Below are 13,124 nucleotides of genomic sequence, written 5' to 3'. Positions count from 1 at the left end.
TCTCCAAATAAATGGTATCCACACTGTTTAGACATTCATGTCTATGTTTTTTATGTACTGTATGAGTGCCGAATAAATTACCCTTTTATAAGATGATTCTCACTTGAGAAGTTAATACTAAAGGAAACTGTGACAAAATGTCACAAATGAGAGGAGGCCACTTGTCACATCCTGCAGGTTTTGTAACTTTGCCTGAGTGTAATTTAAATATTAAGCCACAACAACAGTGTATCGTAACATTCAAATCCACTTTTGTTTCTAAACTGATTTATTGTTACCCATAATGTTTATGTGAATCGAGAAAGAATTAAAAATATAAAATAAATATGTATATGTGTTTTGTATATTCATGTTTTATGTACATATAGTATGTTCCATACAGTATATTAAAGAATTAGGCTGGGGTCACTTTCTTAAAATTTTGTTTCACAAGCATTAAATTACTTCAGCTTCTAATCCAAGAAATTACCTCTTTCAATTAGATAAAATAGTAAACTAGGTTTTATGCTGATGTATAAAAGGTATACACACTTTTGTGTGTGTGTGTCTGAAGATACAAAATAATCTTTAATTGCAATATTACAAATTACAAACAAATTCAAACTAAATAAAATGTTGTTTTTTATTGCATAGCCTAATATATTTGTGATTATACCAAAAGAGTATTCCTACCTTGTTCAATGCTTCTAAAAACACGGTGTGGGCTCCCTCTAAGACACATTGATTTTTAAGGACTTTCAGAGTAACATCTACCATGTCAGGATCACCTACAGAAGATCCATGCTCTTTCAGTCTTCTGTCTAAAATAATAAATGTCCACCAAATCAATCAAGGCAGCAGTTTAGTATAACAATTTTATTTTTTATATTTTGCACATGTATTATTTTGATATACTAATGTTAGCAGACATGTCCCTTACAGTGAAGTAAAAATTATTAAATGGCCTTGGAAGATCTGAGCCTAAGGGAAACCATTGCTATTTCAGTTCTGTAAATCCACATGTTGAACAGAATCAGATTCAGTCACAGTTACAGTATACCTTGAAAATTAAACAATAAAAAATAAGTACCTAACTACTATAAAGCTACAAAACACTTAGAATTTACCTTTGATTCAGTGTTCTTGAAAATTTGAGGACAGCACTTTGTTTTTTTTATATTTCTGCATCCTTTATAGTCTACACTCAGCTTTCAAAATGCATACAACATAAATAAAACAATTTAATCCTTAACAGGATTAGAGGTCACTGCAAGTGCTGCTTTCTGTGAGGAATTTTTAATAAATCTGTGAATACATTTACAGTAATCTTTTTTACATTTCTGCATTACACTGATGCCTTTATCCAAGATGAATTACAACCAAGAATCCCTAATATACTAATAAGGCAAAACACACAATATAGAGAGATAAACAAAAAACACACAACATAAAAAATAGAAAATTCAAGGTTTTATATTATTAGCATGTTTTTCTATAGCATACTTACAGTATGCCAAAAACCTAAGGGGATATGAATACAGAGACACAACATTGTAATGGGGTTATTACACCACACCTCTTGAAGACTTATAAATATATTTAAGAGTTTATACACATATTCTTCAAGAAGTCTGCCATGTATGCCTGTAATCTACTGAAAATGTTTGTCTATAGAGTGAAATCACCATGACATTCTATGTAATCCACAGAAAAGTAAAAACGTTAAAATGAAGATTTTTATTTTGCTTTTTCTTTCTTCCAAAGTGTTTAGGATGAGATTGCTTTATTAAACAACATTTTTTAAAGATTCTACTGCTGACCACTCACCTGGATTAAGCAACATCAAGCTAGCTCGAAGTCCCTCAAGCTGAACTGAAAGCACAGAGTTATGGGTTTTCATGGCATTTAATATCTCAGCCATGGCCATGGTCACTTCATCAAGGGTTGTCATTCTGAAATACAGTAATATAATATCTCAATCTCAATGTATGTGGCACTTTCACTGATTTAGAGAACATAAAAAAATAAATGGGCTCTCGATTCACATAAACAACATACTATGTTAATTATTTTCTAGACTTGTTAACATGTATTAACATCTATTTTCACGTGTCTAATACAAATAATTCACAGCTGTACTTTTCTATTTTAAAACCGAGCTGTCAGTCATTTCACCTTTTTAAACATTTGTACAGTAAATGAACAGGTACAGATGTTGTGAAAAAGCTCAGTAATGGGAGTAGGGTAAGACCAGTTCTGGGGAATTCCATGAGAGAACCACACAATTCTGTGGTTACAGCCTTCCTGTGTGGGCAGACTTCAATTTTACTATCAACATGAACCGTGATTTTGATTTACAGGGACTGAAAAAAAAACTGTTGATTTAAAAAATACCGTATCTCCTTAAATATTAGAATTCTATTTCCAAGCTAACCACTGTCTAAACAATCTCAAGGTGTAGTTGCAGTACCAAGAAATATCTTGAATGATTCATTCCAGGACTTGAAATTGAGTCATAATACAGAGTGTAAATGCAATATTTTTGTTTCCTGTAAGAAACAAACATATTCAATAAGGACTGAATGTTATACAAGATCTTATTGGCTAAATAAATTATGTTCAACACAGTCAGGAAAGTCGTGACTAGATTCAATACAAGTGAACACTCATTACTGCAAGCTAATACAAGTCATAGATACAGACAAAAGGTTCCTCTTTGTGTAATGTGCCATCGGTATTTTAAAGGAACAAAGAAAGGTTAATTCCACACTGAAAAGCCGCAAAACGCTTCATCTATGGAGACTTCTGCAGGTGTGAGTGAGAGACAGTAAGGTGGCTGGAATACGAACACAGGTGAGAAAGAGTGTCCAAAAAAAGGGAGATCTGGGTGAGAGGTGTGAAAAGCAGAAATCTGTACATGAACAGATAGAATTTTAAACAAAATATTTTTTAAAATGGTGTTTTAATGAGTGAACATCTAATTACCTATTTGTTTCCTTTCAATTTTTGATATTTATTTTTTAATTAAAGCAATGTTGTGGAGGCATACCAGTAATTATTAGACTTCAGTATGCAAAACAATTTAAAATATATATAGTACAATGAATCTTTACCTACCTTACTTGGAAAAGTTTATAAAGTAGCCTACATGCACTCTCTGCAACATCAGGAGAAGTGGAGTGTTTTTTCATCATATCGATAATATTAATGTGTAACCCATTTGACAACAGTAGAGCTCTTATTTTACCTGGACAACAGAAAAAATAAATTTCATAATGAATACTTTTTAACCCACACCTTTATAGTTCTCTAATAAATAAATTGGGTTAACAGTGAGGACAAATTTGTCAGTACAAACAATATTCTATTACAAAAAACACATATTATAAAAACTATAATACAATAAGACATATCATTATTTTACATCATGCCAATGTGAAACTTCAGAGGGGATAAACAATGTCCTAGATCTATAACCCTTACTCCTTGGAACACAGTGCTGTCTCCCAAATGGGAGTCGTGTAAATTCACACTGGAGTGATGCTGTGGCCTTCTTTAGAATCCTTGTAGATGCTTGTAGAAAGCATTTAAGTTGATCTGATATACCCCGATGATTTTGATGTTCACTATTTTTCCAAACCAATTACAATTTGCAGTGCTGATGTTATTATGCCAACAGAAAAAATGTTAAAACAACAAACAAATGTTTAACAGTCCTAATAAAAGATTTATAGAAAAGTGTTAAAATAGTTATCTGCACTTTAAAGAGGCAAAACATCCCTAGAAAAAAGGTCTATTGGCCTTTTTTATAAATGGGCTCCCAACATTTGCTCCACCTTAAATTTTTATCTATGATCAGGCCAAAATACTTGTAATGCTAACATGTCTACAATCTGACCGTGTATAATAGTGGGTTGGAGGGGGACTTCCAGTACCTTTGCTCCCCAAATCAATTATACAAATAGAACTCATTGTACCATTCAATAACATCATTTAAAATGGGCCCATGATGACACCAAGCTCTGTAATAAGCTGACTAAAGCTGTGTCACCAGTAAATTTAACAAGATGTGTATAGATGACTTGGTTCTTACAATTATTAGTGTACAAAAAAGTACAATAAAGAGGACAAAACACATCCAACAGAAGTGCATTGTACATTAGATAAAGATTTTCCTACTTCTACCTGTTGAGACCCATTTGTTAAATAAATTAAACCACCTAATCAAAAGTTTAATTTTAAATCATTTCAGAGCTTCTGTGCCGGTAATATTAATAAAAAGAAAGGTAAAAAGCAAAGAGAAGAATCAACAAAGTTCTAACAAAGTTCTCTTTACTGACCGATTGTAAATATTTCCCTAAAACATTTTTAACAAAAAAAAACATTGCATTATCTACTCCCCTGCTTTCATTTCATTCATCCACCTATTTTCTAACCATTTCTTCCAATTCAGGGTCGCAGGGAGATGAAGTCTATGCGGGAAAGCAACAAGCACAAGGCAGGATACACCCAGTCCACTGCAAGTCAGACAGAGACATGCACACATTCACATCAGGGCAAAATTTCCCATAAGCCAAGGAAGCTACCAGATAAGCTAACTTGTTTATACAGCCTCCATTCTGTTGAAACCTTTCTTATGTTCTTAAAGGAAATTGGATAAACCCAGGAAACTATTTCACACTCAGTAAAGACACAAGGATACAGGATCACAACAGCAAATTAAACACAATCCATTCAGGACTGAGAATAGGAAATATTTTACATAATGAGTTGAAGATATCTAAATAAAGGTTTCCCAGCAAGTAGCTTGAGGCCCACACTCAGGGCTCCTTCAAGAAACATGTGGATGAAATTTTAGATTTCCTTAGTTACTCAACTACCACATAAGCCACCTGTAATTTGGCCTTTTTTGTGTTTTTATGTATTTTTATGTTTTCTGTCTTTATCATGCTGAACAGATATTTCAGCTTAATTACTTCATTAAAACCCTTTGACAGTAAATGTGTAAATCAGAGTAAAAACACATCCGCACATCATTTGCCACAGAATCAATTTATTATTTTAAAGCCCTTTAATGACAATTTACTTGTTAGACAATGTTCTGGGTGTTAAAAAAATAAAATAATATTTTTTAAAAATAAAAATTTTAAAACATAATTCAGCTACATACAGTCACTGCAATACAAAATTATTCTAAACCCTATTTTAAGTTGATTCCTATAAGGTAAAGATGTGAGTGACGGAAAGCTAAGGGTAAGATAACTTACTGTTCTGATCAACCAGTGTTGCTAATGTATTAGCAGCAGCTTGGAAAACTCTTTGTGAAGATGAATGCAAAAGCATAGAAGCCATCACCTGCCTATGCACTGGGTACCTGTAAAAAGTAGGGAAAAAAAGTCTGAGACTTCCCACAGAACTAACAATTGTATTAAAGATTTGGATTAACTATTACTAAACATTGATATCACTGATATCATAATAATCAGATTTTGACTACAATTCATTCAAGCAGCACCTACAGCTTTTACTGATTTGTACAATTCCCCTATCAAAAGCAACATGTGCAATAAACTCATTAAACCATTTACCTTATGTAATGCTTTAATGGACAAAAACACTAAAGCAAGCCTGGGACTGCTACACCTAGTAACAAAGCAAACTAACTGAGGTTTAGGTTTAAAAAATAATCAGAGCATACAACTATTGGAGTCTCAGCAATCCATTATGCTCTTAGGCAGAGTTTTTGTTGGCCAAGCTCCTGTTATGGACATGCATCACCAAAACTACAGTCAATAATATGGATATTATGAACAGTACAGTGGGGAAAATTAACAGCATTAATAGTCCACATTCTACCTTAAGATATAAAAATGGAGTCCAGATATGTGGTTGCCTAGATCCAAATCCAATTTATGAAATAAAATAAAAGACAGAACTGTTACCTCCCCTCATCATCTCCAAACATTTCGTGAAGCTGACTTTCATACACCAGAAGGTTATTCAGGGCCCAGCAAGCAGCTTCCTGGTTTAAAAATTAAAAAAAAATGAAATAGTAAAACCTATTTTCAAACTGAGCAGCATCTGCATGGGAAGAATCTGCCATTACACACCTGGACCATTGCACTAGCTCTGTGTAATTCCAGAGCTCGGACGCAAGAGTCCACCCAGCAGATATCGTCTTCTTCTTTCCATTCATCCAGGTCCTTGTTTAAAATGATTGTTTCAGCTGTAATGAGAGGAATATGCCATTAAAGGTGTCTGCAGTTTCCACTGGCAATGGAAGCAGTTTCAAGGTTTGGGATATGCATGCAGTAAAGACAAATTATCTACTGTACAAGAAAGATTTGTGAAGTGGACTGGTTGTTCCCATCAGTGTTGTTTTCTGGCTTTGTTCTAGTAAAGTTTAAATTAAGTGATGTTAAAAATCAATCTGCACACAATCTAACACAACTGCTGCATTACATAGGAGATGATACCATATGTCACTAGACACACAATAATATTATATGTCATTAATTCATCAGTCCTAATAATAGCTTTACCTCAAGACTTTTTGACTTCCTACATTATACTGCATTCCTCTATTATATAATAAAATACCACACAAGAGAATTGTATCATGCTTTACATAATGTTTTTTCAAAACACGATAGTACTAAAAATCATATTAATATTTTCGTGAACAACAGCATTAACAATGCATACAAAAATTATTATCAATAACTGGGGAGAAATCACATTTTTCAAACTTTGTTTAGAATAACAGATCGTTTAGAATAGTTCCATTTATATTAAAGGAATAAACTAATACAACTATAAGTCAGCAGAGGGTTTCAGTGAGACCTAAATGAGACAAAAGAATTAAACCTGTAAAACAGAATACTGTATTTTTCATTTCCCAACAACTTTGCAGTTTTTCCAAACCTTTGACTGTATATATAGTTTACAAATAATTATGCAAACAATACAACCTCATAATAACATTTTTTTGCTTTTTAAAGTGTTCTGGATCCCAAGGTGCTCTATCTATAGGAAGAACCCTTTTCATCTACCACTGAAGTGTAGCAGCCACCAGGGTGAAAATTTTGCAGTCCCAAGGAAGAATTACTTCACCAGTTAAATTCGGAGGAAAATCAGGTAGGCTAAACTGAGCAAGCACAAAATGGCAATCAGCCAGGATACCACGGTACTGTACCTCTACTCCTACATACAGTGCCATAGGATCTCGAATGCCATCGTCATGATCTTGTATATAGTACATGTCTCCAAACAAATGATCAAATACAGTACCTTACTTCAGCATTAGAAATACAAACTGGTAATAGTTTCCCAATATAGATACAGTAAATGGTAAACTATACAATAATAATGATAAACTACTTTACTTACTGAGGGAAGCCAAGCAAGACAGAGCAGATGCCTGCAGGCTGGCATTCCTTGGATACATCTCTGATGCCTTTACAATGACTTTATGTACTCCATTTAATACAAGGATGTTATAATAACTCTCTGAAAAATATACATAGGATTCACAAACACAGAAAACTCAAAGTTCTTCTAAAAGAAGTTTGCATAAAGATACTTATAATTACAATTATTTCAGGTTAGTAAGAATCAATGAATTAATGTTTACATGGATGGAGACTTGTGGTTCTTAATTGTGGATAAAATCATCACACAATTCTTGATTTTTCATACTTTGGAATTTGGATTGTGAAAAATGTACATTGTGGGTAGCAATTATAAAGGAATTTATCTGTAGCAGATACAACTATGAGTCAAAAGATTGTTTAACTGGGACCTCAAAGAGAAATATAATTCAACATGTAAAACAGAAAACAGTAGATTATTACTGGTCACCATAAAATGCACCCCTCACATCTGTAACCTTTCCATAGAATATAATAAAAAACTGAAATCCACAATTCGAAGCCTTAGATGCAGTGTCCCACATACCTGATGTAAATTTCAGGAACAAACGACAACCAACTTCTTGCAGTTTTTCATTATTTGGATATGATCCCATAGCACACATTATCAAACTATAACATCTTTCATTTCCTGACATAAGAACTTCAACGTTGCTGGCTGAAAAACAAAAAAAAATATTATCCATGTTTTAGATGAAAGTGCAACAAATAGCAAAGTGTATTTAAGTTACAACTCTGGGTACTGTACATGCATTCAAACCTGAGAACAGGAGAAACTTGATTACACAAAAGGCTACAGGGGTATGAAACAAGCCATGTGGTTGAAGCTGATACCCGGGCTCCCTTAAAGAAATGGCTGGATAAGATCCTTTGCTCAATGAGACGAATTTCAACCAAATAGATTCCTCTTGATTCTTAACATTCTTATGATCTTACATTTATTCCCAAAGAACAAACACTGGAAGATACATTTGGGTTTAAATTCACAAGATTTTTTCTTATCTTTTTTGAGATCTTTATTGTTACACATTTTATCTAGATTCATAGAGGTAACATTTATAACATAATTTTGGTTAACAGTCATTAGTATAGGTAAGACATTCATTAAAATAATACTGTAGCGCTTTCGGGTTCACGTGGGTATGCGCCTTTGCTGCTGCCACCTCAGTTCGGCCCCCCGCAGGCCTCTGGCGTCATTCAACAGGGAACCTGCCAGCTGAGCTAAAGGGAGATCTCAAATACTCTATTTCTTTTCCTATTGGCAAAGTCCAAGATCATCCATTTTTAGTAATTACTTCATACTCGGAGGGGCCATGGGAAGCAGCCTAACCCAGAAGTCACTGAGTGCAAGATGTGAGCACAGCCTGGATGCAACATCGGTCTATCACAGGATGTACACACACCTAAGGCAAGGCAACATAGAGACACTAGACAGCATGCCTTTGGACTATGGGAGAAAACTGGAGCACACAGAAAGTAAAGTGAATGAAAACAAAAAACGTAGAGCCAATGCAAATCTTCAGTGCAGACCTATATGGTATAATATACAGTATACAGTATATACTGTACAGCTATATAACTGCACATCTTGTCAGCCTCATTCAATCCCAATTAGAGCAAACCAGGAAAGACATTGGTCGATGCCAAAGACATGCTGTCCCATAGATGTAGTGTGTGCTGCAGTTCAAAACTGGGAGCTCAGCCACAAAATGTGCTTCTCAAAGCCTTACCAGGACCAGCCAAAGGAAGCAAGACTCTCAGTGCATGTAGAACAGTGTCTTCATTGTCTTGGAATTGCCTTGCAGCATTCAGAATTGCATTGTGATCTTGAGTTTCCACAAATTCAATTAAGTGAACATCTGGAACTGAAATAAATGTTTAATTAAATCTAAAACAATTAACATACTTTAAAATGATCTTAAAATATTTCGTAGGAATTAAAAGAGGGTCTAAAGCAATGCCATCAGATGGAGAATGTGTATTTATATACAGTATATTCTTTATTTGTTCTACCACTATACATGTACAGCATTTGCCTTATTTTCTATATGCATTTCTAGGATATGACATTAACGTCTGGAACAATTATGCTTTTACCCTTTTCTAGAAGCAGTTGTAATGATTTACATCCGTAGATCTGGATTTCCTCATTTGAGCAGAAGACAGTCATTGCATCAACAATCAAAAGGAAGACATCAATATTTTCCTCTAAGATCATTAACAAAATTGCATCTGGAACAATGAGAGAATCACATAATTAAAAATCTAAGCATGTTACTTCATCTAAAATTATTACACAGACAATACAAGTAATGTAAAGTGAGTTCATTATCTAAAACAGATAAAAAGAGGGTGCCTAGAGAAAAAATGTATTCCAAAGTACTAAAACATACAGAATTATATGATTTTAATTAAAAACTGATACAGTACGTGACACGTCGACTAATAACACATATAACCATTTCTGAGTTATATGCGTATACAGTACATCAAATTGGGATAAAACTTAAACAGCCCCAACCTGACTGTAAAAGATGCGATAAAGCTCTGAGTCCAATCATCATCAGCTTTGAATGGCCATTGTGCAAAGACAGCATCTTCAGAATCTGCCTTTGTAAAAACACATTGTGAGAAAAATAAGAAAGACTGACATGCAACCTAAATAAAAACAGAAAGGCTTATCTTTTTGTATTTTTCAGCTGCTTCAAACAGTGTGCTAAAAGCAGACCCAATTAATGGCACAAACAAGAAAAAAATCACATCCTCTTGTTAACAAAGGCCTGTTAGCAGTTGTGGTTCTCAAAATTGCAGAGGAAGTGACTCAACATCTTATTGTAAAACTTGCAGACCTGCAACCTAGGTGTCTCCTTCCTTGTACTGTACATTAAAGAAAGAAAATTAAAAAAAGTTAAAGTTCATGTCATCCCAAACAAATTTTCCCCAAACACCCCAGTCACCTCCTTCCTTCATTAAGCATCTACTTAAGTAAACTAAACATTCAAGCTTGATTTATTTTTAATAAAACCCTGCAGGAACATAAATGCCGTGGACTGCGGTCATTTCAATTCCTTATTATCACCCAAGCCCGCAAACCTCTTCACATCTAGAAACACAAAACATAAACATGAAAGTTTACATCAGTTTATGAATTTGCAGAAGAGATAAACATGCATACTTACTGGTGTATTCCCAGTACTTCCCAGTCTTTTTCAACTTGTGGAGCTGATAACTTTTCCAAAGTAGAAGGGCAAACTTCCATTAGTCTGCAGAGCAATGACCATCCCACCTTAGGATCAAACCCATTCAGTTTTAGATCAGTACTGTTGATTTTTCATCAGAAAACAATTACTAAGACTCCAAAGCGTTCATCAGTTCTTAAAAGGCATTTCAGGCCATTTGGTATGGGATGTGTTCTCTGCCTTACTAAATAAAGTAAGAATGTATTATAACATCGAGCAGTAACACACCCTGATACCACTCATAAAATGCAATGAAAACTGCTTTTGGGTTAAATATTTAACTTAGGCTCTCTTCCTCCATTCCCAAGAACAAGAAGCCAGATGCTCAGGCATTCAAACTTAGATTCCTAAAGCTGTTCATGGACATGCTTCAAAAGCACTTGGAATTCCTGTAAGGCAAGTTTCCTATGTACAATAACCTCAGCGTCTTCCAGGTTGGCCCTATAACGTTCAATCACCCTTAATTAGTTCATAATCACAAAAATAAAAACTGTTGTATACATAATTTAAAACATTTATCAACCAAGCACTTTAACTTCCATGGGCACATTTCTTATAAATACATTTATAAGAAAAATATATAAGACATTTCTAAGACAGTATTACTAAAACTTGATACTATTAGAGTTGTTACAGTATGGAGAATTTCAATTTTAATGTCTCTGTACAGCAATCAGGATAAAACTCAACAACAACACTATTCAGAAGTATTAAGGTAAGAATTAATAAAAAGGGGACATTAAAACATTACCATTAATTAGAAAACAATAATGCATAAATAACTACTGTATATTTTATGGAAAAAGCTAACTAAACACCTTTTCCCCAGTGAACATTGCACTTTTTAAATAAACTCTTGCAATGAAAAATAGATTTTTTATTTTTCCCAAAATCGTATCATCTGGTGCTTGGTCTTAATATATTTTCTAAAACCACCACCATCGTTAAAATGGCATCAGTAAATAATACGCACTGACCTCTTGTACAGCATGACTGTCAATGTAAGAATCTAAGACCACCATTAAAGGCAGGTGAACGTCTTTATCTTCAAATAATTCTGTTGCTGAAAAAAATAGACAGTATTATCAGTAATTCCATTTTGAAGTAGATACGATGCTCAACGATAACTGATTTACAGTGATTTGCAACTATACTGTAGCTCGAGAAGACTTTATTTTTATAGCACAGAGTGTGAAGAGGCAGGAGTTAATCGTAGTTCTAAAAGTAAAATTAGTTTATTGTTCTATAATTCAAGTAGATCTGCCTAAAGTATGTTTTCTAAAGGACAACATCGATATAGTACTGTATCTACCATCTACTCACCACAGTCGCCAGCAAAAGTAAGGAAGAGTAAATCCTCAAGAATCTGAATAAGTGTATCCAGTTGCTTTCCTTCTTGGACATTTTTTAACCTCACAATTAATTTTTTAAGCTTTTCTTCTAGTTCCTCCTTATTGGCCATGTTTCACAAGTCACAATCTGTTGAATAAAAAAGAGGGCAAATATGATTACTTATGGAGCCATGTTGCCCGTAAAGTTGTTTTTCCACTGTGCTACAGTAAGTGCAACACACTGGTAAAGTGACATGCAATACAGTATGTGACAAACTTTTTCACACCGCAGTATTACATGACGTATGTAGCTAGGTTGAAAGAAAAAACATTGCAGGAAGTCCTCCTCATTCATAAACAAAACAGTTCAAGCTTTGAAGCAGATGAGTAACACAACGTATATCTTTTTATTTTTAATTAAATATAGAAGTTAAACATCGTTTCTGCTTCATTCGTTTTTAATAGCACTGCAATCACATGACTCTTCGTAGATGAAGGCTATCTGTTTTGTTTCCTCCATTGAAATATACAATACTGAACAATACAGAAGCTCTGTTCTGTGGTTCGACTTTGCAGGCTTTCTTGTTCAAAAATTAACTTTGCAAATGATGGCTTTTAACTTAAATCGCATTCAATTGCTCTACTTTTCTTTATCAGAATATTGTGAAATCTGAAACCTTTCCCCAAACATAAAGACGTAATAAAAACGAATTGCTTTACGGTAGAACGTCTGAGTAGTATTTTTGACAGGACCGCAGACGACAGTCGTACTTTCCTGTGTTATATTTTACTTATAAACAATTTAGATTAGATTAGGTAGCCTCGAAATATCACGTAGGAGTTTGCGAGACTTTCTAATGATCTAGTCAATGCGACTGAAAGTTTTACTACACAAGTGTACATTGATCCAGCCTGTATACCCATGATTTTAGAGTTATATAACTCTTCCTGTTGTATTTTCTACTTTTATTTGCAACCGAGTACATTTTGATGACATCTCACCATGGAAACTTTCCCTCTTTACTAGCGGTCACACCACCTACACAGCTTCAACTTCTTCATATTATTTCTGTAATAATACAGTTTAAGCAGTGTATCCCTTATATTTTTGTCAAATCTGTGTAGCTATTTCTGCTACTTCCACT

The 13,124-nt window shown here is 34.0% G+C and overlaps 1 protein-coding gene across 3 annotated transcripts in view; it reads right to left on the bottom strand.

Moving 5' to 3' along the window:
* Positions 1–12,656, bottom strand: part of lrrk2 (leucine-rich repeat kinase 2) — a 53,895-nt gene extending 41,239 nt beyond the window's left edge. For 2 of the 3 annotated variants that reach the window (XM_069192468.1, XM_069192470.1), the window contains exons 1-14: positions 11,972–12,656; positions 11,626–11,711; positions 10,589–10,695; positions 9,931–10,019; positions 9,507–9,641; positions 9,140–9,274; positions 7,936–8,067; positions 7,369–7,488; positions 6,090–6,205; positions 5,922–6,001; positions 5,247–5,353; positions 3,097–3,226; positions 1,807–1,931; positions 673–800 (exon numbers count right to left, since the gene is read on the bottom strand). In XM_069192468.1, coding sequence (XP_069048569.1) covers positions 673–800; positions 1,807–1,931; positions 3,097–3,226; positions 5,247–5,353; positions 5,922–6,001; positions 6,090–6,205; positions 7,369–7,488; positions 7,936–8,067; positions 9,140–9,274; positions 9,507–9,641; positions 9,931–10,019; positions 10,589–10,695; positions 11,626–11,711; positions 11,972–12,110 — 1,629 coding nt within the window. In that variant the 5' untranslated portion in view covers positions 12,111–12,656. The remainder of the gene's footprint in view (positions 1–672; positions 801–1,806; positions 1,932–3,096; positions 3,227–5,246; positions 5,354–5,921; positions 6,002–6,089; positions 6,206–7,368; positions 7,489–7,935; positions 8,068–9,139; positions 9,275–9,506; positions 9,642–9,930; positions 10,020–10,588; positions 10,696–11,625; positions 11,712–11,971) is intronic. The other variant, XM_069192469.1, reaches the window with a different exon arrangement.
* Between the last annotated feature and the right edge of the window lie 468 nt (positions 12,657–13,124).

Source organism: Lepisosteus oculatus, chromosome 7 (genome assembly GCF_040954835.1).
Source record: "Lepisosteus oculatus isolate fLepOcu1 chromosome 7, fLepOcu1.hap2, whole genome shotgun sequence".
Lineage (NCBI taxonomy): Eukaryota > Metazoa > Chordata > Actinopteri > Semionotiformes > Lepisosteidae > Lepisosteus > Lepisosteus oculatus.
Note: the sequence above shows the minus strand (reverse complement) of the source record. Positions and strands in the feature narration are given on the sequence as shown.